General features: G+C 38.5%; 1 protein-coding gene across 1 annotated transcript in view; it reads left to right on the top strand.

The window, feature by feature from the left end:
• The window catches only part of ARHGEF38 (Rho guanine nucleotide exchange factor 38), a 141,170-nt gene that overhangs the window by 37,853 nt on the left and 89,750 nt on the right, over window positions 1-13,567 (top strand). The window contains exon 2 of the mRNA XM_061164270.1: window positions 6,769-6,956. Within this exon, the coding sequence (XP_061020253.1) occupies window positions 6,769-6,956 (188 nt within the window). The remainder of the gene's footprint in view (window positions 1-6,768; window positions 6,957-13,567) is intronic.

The following is a 13,567-nucleotide window of genomic DNA, read 5'->3' as shown; positions in this document are numbered from 1 at the left end:
AGAGGCTCCATCTTCCCAGGACACTAGTGTCCGTAGATGTCTCCAAGGTAATTGGTTGTCGCAGCCTCCAAACTTAATTCCCTGGTCTGACCTTACAGTTTACTCCAGACCTCAGAGGACTTCTTAACCATTTTTGAAGGCTTATTCATTCATTTAAATAGTTTTAAGTGTTTTATCTGTTGTCTTGTAAACTCTCTGAGTCTCTACCAGCAGGTTGGGATTCATTTTTCACAGTTTGTAGAATATACCTGAAGTGGTGTGCCGTTCCTCTGTAGCCGTTCATTTCTTCTCTTTGCTGTTGTCATTGCCGTAACCTTCAAAGTCACTGCCACAGCGGTAACTGCCGCTGGGGCCATTGTGTGGTTCTTCTGGGAAACCATTAAAGTGAATTCAAGACAATAATTCATCAGATCACAGGGACTATCTGGTTTATTGCTGATGTCTCTCGAATAGAAAATTTCTGCCCAATTCTGTACTTGTCGTCTAAGGGTGGTTTTTATGGCCTACACTGGAAACCAAGACATTGAACAAAGATGAAAAAATGTATTGACAGAAAACATCTAACTGACAATCTCATGTCTATTTCATTATCAAAACTCAAGCTACTGTGGTGCAGGCAATCTTGGACAAGTAGCTCAGGAAGATTCAGTGATGAACACGGAAAATTGGAAGGAATTTTACAACATGTAGTTCAATGTTCTTGAAAGGGCAGTCTAAACAGAGATGGATCTCTCAAAGGTCAGATTATTTAGGGATTCTGGTTTCCTATCACCTCTGTAACAAATCACCACAAATTTAGTAGTTTAAACTAACGCAAATGTATTGTCTCAGCTTCTGTAGGTTAGAAGTCCAGGGTTTCTGCTTACTAGTTTCACAGCTGAAAGCAAGGTGTCAATAGAACAATGCTCCTTTCTGGAGGTTTGAGAGGGAAAGCCATTCCTCACTCTTCAGGTTGTTGGTACCTATTTCCTGGCAGCCTGTTCTCAGCTTCCAAAGGCCACTCACGTTCCTTGGCCCTTAGGCCCTCTTCCGCTCTTCAAAAATCAGCAATGGTGAGTTAAGTCCCTCACAGTCTTCACCTATCCTCTGCTGTCTTCTTCTTTGAATGGTGAATGTGATTAGACTGGGTCCACCAAGATAATCCAGGATAACTTCCCCATCTCAAAGTCTGTAACCTTAGTCACATCAGCAAAGCCTCCTTTGCCAGTGAGGTAACATACTCACAAGTTTCGAGGACTAGAATGTGGACATCCTTGAAAGACCATTTTCTGCCTATTACAGTGAGCAAGAATCCAGATTATAGAGACCAGGAGAAAGTATATCAATAATTAAAAGGTAAGTCAGGACCACTAATGTCCAGAGATACTTTCCAAAGCCCAGAAATCTCTCCATTCAGAAGTGCAGCAGGATATTAGCAGAAAACCATGAGTCAGACTCAGGGATGAGGCCCAAGAAGGTGGGATCTGGCATTAATAGATTTTCTCTAGCCTGATGGCCACTGGCAGTCTCTCAGACACCATTAACATTTATCCTGGCTGGTATGCTTTCCCTCTCTGGAATGGCAGAGTACTCTTCTTGGAAGAAGAAGCCCTGAGGCACCACTCTCATCTCCTACTAAAACTATTTCCTGGGCTTTCCTTTAAGAATGGCAGTGGTTGGCATTTTCAATCAGTTTGGGGACTTTCAGGCTATTTAAATTATAGGCCACCAGAAGAAAATCTTTTTTTAGGTGTTTTCTTCCATCTGTTCTTGTAGATTGGCTACTTGTGGTCTGAGTTCATATCTAATTTGTAAGCTTTTGTTGAAAGTGACAAGGAAGAATCAAAACATGCTAACATTTTGATTTTCTACCAATTCTCTAATTATATGTCTTGGTATGCAGAAATATAGATTTACCAAATACTTCGCCACTGGATTTTAATGATAACCAACTCTCCAGACTACAAATGTCCTCCTGACAAGCCTTCCTCCCCTGCTAGGCCAGTTTCACACTGTAGGTTGCATTATTTGCAGCACTCAAAATTTCTAGATACCAAAATATCTATCTCATAGGAATAAACTTTCCTAAAAAGGACAGAAAAAAAATGTGGCCTAACACATGGAAATTTAAGTGTCTCATACAAGAAGTCTAGGAGTAAAGAGATACTTCACATCGTTCCACATGCTGCTGTCCATGGTGTATAGATTTAATCTTTGTGACTAGTACTTCACGTTCCATCATGGCTGCCCCCGCTCCAGGACTCACATTCACGTTCCAGGCAATAAAAAGAAGGTAAGAATCATAATGGGTAGAGGATGGAATAAGCAGACTCCCAGCCAAATTTGTTTTTAAAAACTCCTGAAACCCCTCTCAGAGATTTCTGCTTAACATCTTATTTGCCATAAAAGAGACATAGTTTGAAAAAAGAATCTAAAATCTAACATTTTTATCTATTCAGAGTTCAATTTATTTTTAAAAAATGGGAGAATAAAATATTGCTCAGGCAAATAAATGGCAGTGTCTGACGATCATACTGTTATCGTAAAGAATAAAGATATATGTATGCACATGTATATATGTGTGTGTATACATATATATATGCACACATATAATATGCTTACCAAAAAAATATCTATTATAACTTCTGTTGTACATTTATATGTACATGAAAATGTTTTGAGAAGGTTACACACTAATTTAGAATACAGCTAAAAATACAGGGAAAACTATATTATAGCTAATAAACAGGAATTGCCTCTAATAATAATAGCAAACATTTACCGAGTATCTACTATTCTTAAAGACACTGTTGTATTTAACAAACATTAACTCATTTCATCTTCACAATCACTTAACTTACAGAGGAGGAGACTGGTGCATAGAGAGTTAAATAACTTGTTCAAGGTCACAGATCTAATGTTAGAGGTGGAATTTGAACCCAGGAAGTCTGGCACAAAGCCTAGGCACTTAACCTCAAAAATATCATTTTATAGCTTGAAAAAACTAATTACCTCTCCTTCCAATCACCGCGATAACAGCAGCAGCAATGGCAACAGCAATAGCAAAGCAGAAAGAGCACACACAAGCAAAAGCAAAACACGGGCTATCAGTGAAGACTGTCACCAGCCTCCTCAGCCTCGCCCCACACAAGCCACCTCTGGGGGCTTTGTCATCCCTCAAAAAGATGAGCGTTCTTCCCACTCACACAGCTAGCCCAGGAAAGCTACCCAGGATCCAAACATCAGCTCTAGCCTCAATTTTCTCCGTGAGCCATGCCCCTATTTCTCCTTCTCTCCCATCTGAACATAGCTGTCCACCCACTTCAAGTCATACATTTTTCTTGACAAGTTGATAACTATAAAATAATGAGATCATTATTTGCCCTAGGTGGTGGAAAAGGGCAAGAGTAGAGAAAAAGGAAGACTATTATTCCCGTGTCTGGAAATAACTAACATTTATGTGGTTTTAAAGACCCTATGGAACTTCCATATACTGTTGCTCATTTAATTCTGTCTTCATGAGATTACGGTGATGGTTTTTATTCCTAGTTTACAGATGAAGAAACTGAGGCCCTGTAAGGTTAACTATTCTTTTTATCCACCAAGTTATCTCTGTGAAGAGTGGCAAAGCTGATCTTAAGTCTGATTATCCTTTCCCCAAACTGCTGCAAAATCCTTTTACATAAACTTCCTTGGCCAAGAATTTCCACATATGTTACTCATGAAATTTGTGGCTAGAATAGTGAAAATTCATCATCACTGCTGGAAAAATAAAACTTGAGGGTGAAAGAAAGAGGTTGGACTTGAGGATCAGTTACATGTTACTGTTTTCATACATGGTAGCAGTATTCTTGTTAAACAAAATAAATGGGGGTTTTTTGGTTGTTTTTTGGGTTGGTATTTTTTTTTTTTTTTTTTTTTTTTTTGCTGTTGGCCATTTTTAAAGTCTATTGAACTTTCTACAATATTGCTTCTATTGTTTTATGTTTTGGTCTTTTATCACAAAACATGCAGGATCCCAACACCCTGAGCAGGGATTGAACCCATACCCCCTGTGCTGGAAGGCAAAAAGTCCTAACTACTGGACTGCCACTTAAGTTTCAAGACTATCTAAATGTTCTTTTAGCTTCCATTTCCCTTTAGTTTTGGCACAGTCTTTTAGTTTATGCTAGCTCCTAGAAAATAGTCATTTTGGAAGTTTTATTTTTCCTTCTTTCCTAAATATTCAGCTTCTCTGTGGCTTTATCTAGAAATAAAAGATTATTATAGCTGACTGCTGACTTGGTAATCTATGTTGGTTGTATTCATGTATTACAAATAGTTTTATATAAAAACACAGTATATGTAAAAACATTGTATAACTAAAAGATAAAAGTTTTAAACGTCAGGAAGGACCTTATAACAACAAAGCTTGTGCTCACAGTGTATCATGAAGAGTTTGTTGGTTTAAGAAATGCAGACGTAGAACATGTTTAGAGACTGGATAGGAAAATGATGTAAGCCTTTGTTCCCACAATAAACTTGAGTCAAAAGAGCAAACAAAGATAGCTCACAAGATCACGCCACTCTGAATTCTCTAAGAAGGTTTTTATACCTGAATGGAGAAGTTTCTGAAGTTAAATATCTTGACTAACACTATTTCCACCACTGTGACCTCCTAACTTCGTTCTGAACAAGATACTGTGCAGGATTAGAACATATAATTTTTAATTAATAAATCTAGGATTGTACATTTAAAGTGCAGCAACTGGAGAAATTGGTAAAGTAAATTAAATTCATGTAGTAATTGAGTTCCAGAATTGAGAACTAAAAAGAACCTGAGAATGGATTTTTGGAATATTTCTTGGCCCAAAATCAGAAAAGACTCCCTTCTCCTTGCTAGTCCCCCAAAGCTGACAGATTATTTGAACCCCCATTATTCCCCTTTGCCCTTTGACTCTCAATCCCCCAGCTTTTAAAAGGAGCCATCAAAAGGAGGCTCACAAAGGTCACAAGATCAGGTTATAAATACAACCTGCTCACTGCATATCTCCTCACCTCCTGACCTGCCCTCCTCTTTTATATCCAAAATAGTTCACAATACTGACATCTCACTATATCTTTTCCTTCAAATCTGGGGTGCTGAAAGACAAGCTTTTTATACCTTCCAATAAGGGTACTATAAATTATCAAGCATCCCAAAATTCTCAAAATTTGGTTCAAGATATGAAAGCTCCTTCCATGATTCTCTCCTTCAATAGCTGATGTAGATTATTTCTCTAGCACGGAATGGCCCAAGCTTTGTAAAACCTGTGCTCTTAGATGGTATTTGTCAAATCCTTCTTTCCTGATGAAGGAAGAATAGTTTCCAGGTAAATGACCCAGAAACATATTCACCTTCAAGTCAGGATTGTCCAAAGACCAAACTAGTACACCTTTCAAACTAATGATGGAATTACCTTCACAGCATCATTCCAGCCTCTGCCTGGACTCCTGAAATTACTGAGCAAGAGAGAGAGGAGTGTCCAATTCTTCTTGTGTCTCTTCACATTTTTGGGGCAGTCTCTTTACATTGAATCATTAGCTCTGCTATAATAGTTCTTTGGTTGTCTTGGCTCTTTCTTGAGTCAGCCAAGAGAAGATCCTGCAACTCTACAGGCCATAGCCCACTAGGCTCCTCTGTCCATGGGATTCTCCAGGCAAAGAACACTGGAATGGGTTGCCATGTCCTCCTCCAGGGAATCTTCCCCACCCAGGGATCAAACCTGCATCTCTTTAAGTTTCCTGCATTGGGAGGCAGGTTCTTTACCACTAATGCCACCTGAGAAGCCCTAAGCTGTCTTACTTATCAGTTAACTAGAATCATATTTGTTTTAAAGGAAATAAAATTACTTCTGCAACTACAGAGACTATGATGAAAATTAAATTTGTAATGACTTCAATTCTGAAATGGAATTCATTTACAGACACACATACAGGCTGCCCCATTATCTATCACTGCTGTGATTTCATCTGTGACCTAGTTTGTGGCTTCCAAAATTTTACATCACTGTGGGAAACTCATCCTTGAAGATACTTAACTTGCTCACATTATACCTTCTATAAAACCCTGGCTACATATGAGGTTTCCCACTTATTTCAACATCTCCTGAGCACTGTGATTTTTTTATCAAATATTTCCATTTGGCAGTTTGAAAATTTTGCAATAGCAAGATATGCATACTATTGAAGATGAGCCATAAGAAATCTTGGTTGAAATTTATTTAACCTACCACTGCCTCACTCCTCGTGGATTCTGATTGTGAACTGAAAGACAAATCTCAATCCCATGTAATTGTTTTCTATATTATGGAGATTTGCATACCACCTACTGAGAATGAGGGACAATTATTTTTAATAGATACAAAATTAGAAAGCGTTCCACTTACAAATTAAAAAATCTTCCCTTGATTTAAAAGCAAATGTGTCCAGAAGTTCCGTACTATGATTTCATACATTTTTACCTCTAGCTGAAGATCAGGTTTATAACCTAATACAATAGCAATGGGATATTTTAAAGACAAGACATGTCAAGTATTTTTTAATTGACTTGTTAGAAATATTCATTCTCAAACCCCACTCCTGCTTACAGTTTCACAGCATTCCAGCCTGGGGAGAACGTCCACACATCACTTCCCAAGAACACAGGTGAAGACACCTAAGCCTTCTTCCTTGCTAACAATAATTCTGCAGTGATGGATGTTTGTAACAAAGGAGAAGAAATCCTAACAGAATGTCTCAGGTATATTAATACACATTTTCACTTAACAGAAAAGATGACACCACAGGCTGGGTGTTCCACGGCTGAGACCCTAACTCAGGAGGATGAGCATCAGATTCGGAGAATGATGGCAAAGCGTGCGAAAATCATCAAGGAGCTGATACAGACGGAAAAGGACTATCTCAATGACCTAGAGCTGTGCGTTCAAGAAGTGGTTCAGCCCTTGAGAAATAAACAGGTAAATGCAACTTTGAGGGTCCCTCCAGCCCCGTTCTAAATAGGATCACCAGAACGGGGAAATCACAGAAACCAGGTGTATCCGAGGATCCTTAACCTTTACCACGGCGATGGCAGGAGCAATGGGCCCTTCCCCTGAGGCCCTGGGTTCAAGACAGCAGAAGTCATCACCAGACTCAGACTTCTGTCAGCACAGGGACACCCAGCATCAGGGAAACTGTATTCTAAGAAATGGGGAAATGGAAATTCAGTTTTTGCCGCTTTGAAATTTCCATGTGCTCTTTCTTGAAATCCCATGGAGCTGCCAACAAACTCTGAGTGGTTGAGTTTTTAAACAGTTTAAGAACAAAACACTTAATTGGATCTAAAGATGGTCAAGTTTTCAGAAGAGAAAACTATGTGGGTTTTTCCTCACTTCCGTTGAGAGCTTACTTGAACTATGCCTATTAGCTAGGTAAAATGAAGCATAGAAATGAACCTGAATATAAGGTAACAATTTTCTCTTAGGTAGAACTGGCCTAAGACAAAACTAGAGGTGTTTATAAGTTAATGTTTCTCCTCCTCTTTAATCAAGGTCTTTTCAGGGAATTAGAATAAAGGTACAAGAATTTTTTTTACATATATGTAAAATCACTAGGGTGGTAAGTGGTCCTCATATGCAATTCAAACAATATACAAAAACATAAACCAGAATGTAAAAATGACCAGGAATTCCAGGACTCAATGATAATCACTATTTACATGGTTGGAAACATCCTTTCAGACATCAGTTTGGACACTTGCATATCAAAACACACACATATATTTTATAGATAAACGTAATCAGAACCACACATGCTATTTTGTGACATACTTGTTTCATTCAGCAGTCTGTTGGATGTATTTTCATGACCACTAACACTTCTCAATGTTTTTCTACCATTACTGATGCTGAAACACACATGTTTTGGGTATTGTCACCTTATCTGCTTGGAATAAATTCTTAGGAGTGGAACTGCTAGGTCAAAGGATATGCATACTTAGAATTTTGATAAAAATTGCCAACTTAAAACCAAAAAGTTGACAGTGTTCTAATTTTCATTGCCACACACATTGCTTGAGCTAGTATGCTGCTACGTCATCTTTACAGCTGAGCATTTTTGGTTTATAAACAACAGTGAAGGCCAGGTACCTTTGGTTTCTTCTGGTAAGTTTATATTCATCAGCTGCTTCTTTTTAACCCTTATCCATATCCATATCTTTTGCCCTTTTGAAAAAAGTTATGGCTTGTCTTTTTCTTATTGTTTTATAAAACCTCCTTTTATCTATATGTTGCAGCTGATTTTCTCAGTTTGTCTTTTGCCTTCTAACATTGACTAAGGTTAAAAAGTCAAAACTTTCTTTAAGGCTTATTCATTTGTTTTGGCCAGATATATCCAACTTTGTGGATTCTGGGTTTGGCATCTTAACATGTACCCCACAATTGTAAAAACATGGTAAGTCAGTTGTTCTAACGTCAATTATTAACTCTCTTCCCCAGTAGTTTACATGGCTTAGCAAAAAACTCTTCTCAGAAATAACAGATAAAGTATCTGGTCTAAAAATCAGGGAAAACCAGTGTAGATCAAGGTGAACTTTGATGTAAAAGTTTTTTTTTGTCTTTTTGTTTTTTTTTTTTTTGATTTAGGCCAATGTATAAAACAAGGAGGCAAAATAGGCAAAACATTTTCCCTCCATCAGGAGTCATCTTTCATTTTCCTCCTTCATGACTTTTTATTAGGTACTTGCTATTTGTCAGGTCCTGTTCCAAACACTTCATTAGTATTCTGATTTAATCCTCTTGCTGTTCTCATGCAATCTGGAAATTTCTTAGTAATTCTGTAAGAGTAAGAATAACATTTACGGTCATGATAAAAAGCTGCTCTCAATTCATTGCTAAATATATTAAAGTATTTTTGGCGTGTTTTTCACTTAATTTAAGCTAGCGGCATTGAGGCAACCTCTATTCTGGCAGATATTCATGGTCGTTAATACAGTGTTTATTTACATAATTATTCAAATATTGATTTTTAAATGCACGTGGCCTCAGACTCTATCAAATATCTACCCTCCCTTATGGTCCAGTCCTTACTCCTAGTCTTCAGAAAATTTTATATACCTAGCACATTGCCTCCATAATTTCTCTCTTTCTGTACCTAATTTTGCCATCCATTTTCAGTAATTTCAACATTCAGGCAAATGATCCACACAGCCTGTCACTCAATTCTTTGACTTGTTCATTATGTTCAATGAGCTTTCCTCAACTTTCCCATCTCAGCCACTCTCTTCAGGGGCACATCCTACAACCATCACTACCAGTAACTTCATGCCCTCTGGATCAGAATTCCAAGCTTACCTTTCTCTAACCCCCATGTCCTCTCTTTCAGCTCACTCCCACTGGTCCTGTCTTCAGCAATTTCTAGAGCAATTTCTCCAGCAGTGCTGCCAGGACTTCTCAGCTACTGAGCTCACCACTGCCTATTCACGAGCTCATCAAGCCCACACCTGGTTTAGTTTCCATGGCACCTTCATTGTAAAATCACTCCTTGCAGATGAATTCAATTCCCTTTTCTTGCTCTCTTTCATTTACTTGCCTGAAAAAAAGCTGCCTTTATGAAGTTCAATTGTCTTTGTACTTTCTACCTTTACCGTATACAGCTGAACCAATCTCTTTTAAAATTCATAACCATTTTCTTCTAATATCTCTGAAAGGACTCTTTCGTATCTTCTTCTTGCTCCTCACACCTCAAACACTCTCTTTTTTCTTCTAACTCTCAGTTAGCATCCTCTTCCATCTTTCTCCATGGAGAAAATAGTCACAATAAGAAGGTGCACACACTCTTCAACAAGTCTAAAGCTACATGCATCTCCACTCATATAACCTAGCTGGTGGATCCTGCTTCTAATTAAGGAGAACCTCTCCACTACACAGGACTTTATCCTCTCAAGATTACTCCTGAATTTTGGTCCTGCCAGTGTCCTTTCTCTGTCCTGCATAATTGAATTTACTCTGCCTATTGGGTGGGTTTTTCTCATCATCATCGGCTATCTTAAAAAACACAAACAAAAACTCTCTCTTGATCCTAAAAGAATTGTCTATATTCTCTGTCTTTACTTCTTTCTCTTTTTTAAGTTGACTCTGAAGTATTTAATATGTGTAAAAGCATATGTGACTGAAACATGTTTTAAAATACAATTTACCAAAGCTCTGTCCCTTGATGAGTTAATGATCAATACAAAAAAAAAAAAAGACTACATATACAAGAAAATGCCTTCCTTTGAATTAATCATTTTTTTAATCAAATGGAATAAGACATTTGTTTAGACTGTTTTCAATTTTAAACCATCAGCAACACTGGTGAATTAAACTGGTGCCACCAGAATACATGCCATTGCTGAGCTATACACCTGGGTATGCTCTTTAACTTTTGCTTGTGTTTTCACTTCTGTTGTCTTATTTTTTTTGCTTCCTGTGTAACTCTTAGGAGCAATGCTAAGACTTGATGCTTCAGACCACGTTAAATAAAATGTTTCTGTTATGTAACATGTTTATTTACTTGGCATGTTTAACTTTGGCTCTTAATACTTTGAATTACCATTCTCATAATTCTGACTAATATTTCCTTTGTCATTCTATTTATAGCTTGTTGATTTTTCACATCCGGCACTTCCCAATGTTTAGTTGTCTTTCAGTGCTCTCTGCCTTCCTCTTTGTGGAATTTAGCTTCAGTCCAGTAGTCTATGTCCTCTCCACTAATGCTATAATAGCAATCATTGGGGGTTTCTCAGAAACATGGTTTCTCATGTCAGATGCACCTTTTCCCCACTTCATTATGCTTTTAAGCTTTGGTTAAGTAAAACACATGTTCAGGAATTCAGAGGATTCTTACAAACATGTCTATGCATGCTGAGGTAGTTAATTTACACCACCAACCCATTAACTTTACCACCTTGTCCTTGTACATTCACTCCTATCTGTCCTGTTTCAATACCATGAACTTTGCACATAGGCCACCTGTCATTAGATAGTGTCAAAATTTAGACATTAATACATAGTTTTCATGTTACTATGGAAATGATCAAACCATGCTTAGCTAAACCAGAGGCAGCATAAATAAATATTTCACATGTACAGGTTAGGCTGGAGGGGACTTTGGGAAGTCATGTGATGGATGCCTTCTCTTGCTGAGAAGACTCTTCACCGCATTGTGCTCCCTCCATGTCTCCTCTCTATGCAGCTGATTCATGTCTTCTCAGCCCCAGAAGAAGCAAGCCAGTTTATAAGAGTGAAAATTGGAAGAAGGAAGTTGAAAACTGAGAAAAGCCCTCTGCTTATCTGAGTGAACTTGCTTGAGTGAATCAGGGTACAGACGACTGTCTGGAATCTAACAATGGAACACAGTTTTCTGTGTAAGGAAAGGACCAACAAGTGATTGAAAAGAATAGTCAGAGGAATTTAAATACATGTTTTTACTTTTTTTTTTAATTTGTGAAATACACAAAATACAAAAATACCAAAGATCTCAAGGACACAGTAACATCTTACAGTTATTCAGTTTCATTTTCTAGAGGCAAACATCATTAGCAGCTTCTTTTTACCCTTCCAAGGATATTCTATTTATGTGTATATATTTGAATATACATTTAGTCTGTTTTCATTTATGTAACAAGAAAGTTATGTGTATTTATTTTGGATTTGTTCATATCTGTTCTAATTGTGTGAACTTACACTTGACTTTTCGTATTTTATGAAAAGAGGACAAATCATTTTGTCATGACAAGAGCTCAGTTGCAATTTCCTGTTAAAATTGGGATGCTCTTTATGGCAGCAATTTTGTAAATAATTTTCATTTGAAAAAATATATAGAAGACAATAGACACGTATAGCTTTACCACTTAGAAATAAGCACTATAAATATTTTAGTTTATTGTCTAGACATATATGAACATACCCAAATATTTCATGATACTGTAATCATACCATATGTATATATATACCCTTATGGAAACTTTTCCCCCTGAAAAGTTTATTTACATGTTTTATTTTAAACCACAAATAACAAGTACTAATATAAATGGAGAAATATTTTATTTTCTTTATTGAAGGACCATACATTTGAGAACAATATCAAGCTCTCTCTGGATGGAGGGCCCTCAAGTGGAAAATGGTGCCTACCGGTGTATTCATACAAGTCTAGGTGTTGTGATGGCAACTGTACTGTGTGACATATGTGGCCTCTGACGCACCGTACTGACATCCTACCAAAACCCTCTCCTTCAGGGTCCAAAGTGGGTACGGGCAGGCCTGGAATAGGAGAACACAAAAGACAAGGAATTAAGACAAATCCTTAACCTGCCCTTTGTTTTCAAAGTGCAAGAGAGGGAAGGGACCACGAGGCCCAGGGAATTCAGCTTCCTGCTCCACCTGAGTGAAGCTGCTCTAGCTTAAACTATGGCATCAACCCTGATAGAGAAGCTTATGCGTAAGGAGAGAACATAGAGTAGATCAAATCATCTCTGAAAGGAGCCAGGGAGGAGGAGGATGTAAATGCAAGACAGTAATAAGAATACTGTTCAAATATGGCAATGCCATGGAAATCTGTATGTGGGTCTCCCAGGTGGAGCTAGTGGTAAAGAACCCACCTGCCCATGCAAGAGACATAAGAGACGTGAGTTTGATCCCCAGGTCGGGAGGATCCCCGGAAGGAGGGCATGGCAACCCACTCCAGTATTCTTGCCTGGAGAATCCCATGAACAGAGGACACTGGCAGGCTATGATCTGTAGGGTCACAAAGAGTCAGACATTACTGAGTGACTAAGCGTGCACACAGCAAAAAGATGGTCATGGCTCAGTTGCTGTCCTGTGAATTTTAAGCTGTAGTTATTACATTGTAGTTTGATGAGTGATTTTTATTTTCCTTTGGAGTTTGCTGTATTTATTTTGGCCATACTACGTGGCATGTGGGATCCTAGTTCCTCAACTCGGGATCAAACCAATCTCTGGAGTGGAACCACGAAGTCTTAACCACTGGACCTCCAGGGAAGTCTCAAGTGCCCATATTTTTAAGGACTCCCTCTTCACCAGAATGAGTCCATTGCTGTCCTACATGAAAGGGACTGCAGCTTCAGTACATGTTCTGGGAATTTCTCAAGCTTGCCCTCTCATCTGAGGTCTCTGGTTTGACATAACTGGTATCTGCCTTGACCCCTCAAAGCTGGGTTCTACCTCAATATGCAGCCCTTGGATGGCTCTTTGGGTGAAAGGTGCTCCCAGGAGTTAGAGAGCACAGAGGCTGTGTAGCCGACCCGCTGGACAGCCTGCTTGTCTCTCAATTTTAGTTTTGCTCCTTGGATGCACTCTCTGAGATTACCCTTCCAAAACCACCACCAAACTCTTCACTCAGTCATGTCTGACCTCTGTGACCCCATGGACTGCAGCCTGCCAGGCTGCTCTATGGAATTCTCCAGGTAAGAATACTGGAGTGGGTAGCTATATTCTTCTCCAGGTATCGAACCCAGGTCTCCTGCATTGCAGGCAGATTCTTTACCATCTGAGCCAACAGGGAAGTCCTGAGATTACCTTAGTTCTGTCTG

The sequence above is a fragment of the Dama dama genome, chromosome 17 (genome assembly GCF_033118175.1).
Source record: "Dama dama isolate Ldn47 chromosome 17, ASM3311817v1, whole genome shotgun sequence".
Classification (NCBI taxonomy): domain Eukaryota; kingdom Metazoa; phylum Chordata; class Mammalia; order Artiodactyla; family Cervidae; genus Dama; species Dama dama.
The sequence above is the reverse complement of the archived record's forward strand: the minus strand, read 5'-3'. Positions and strand labels throughout refer to the sequence as shown.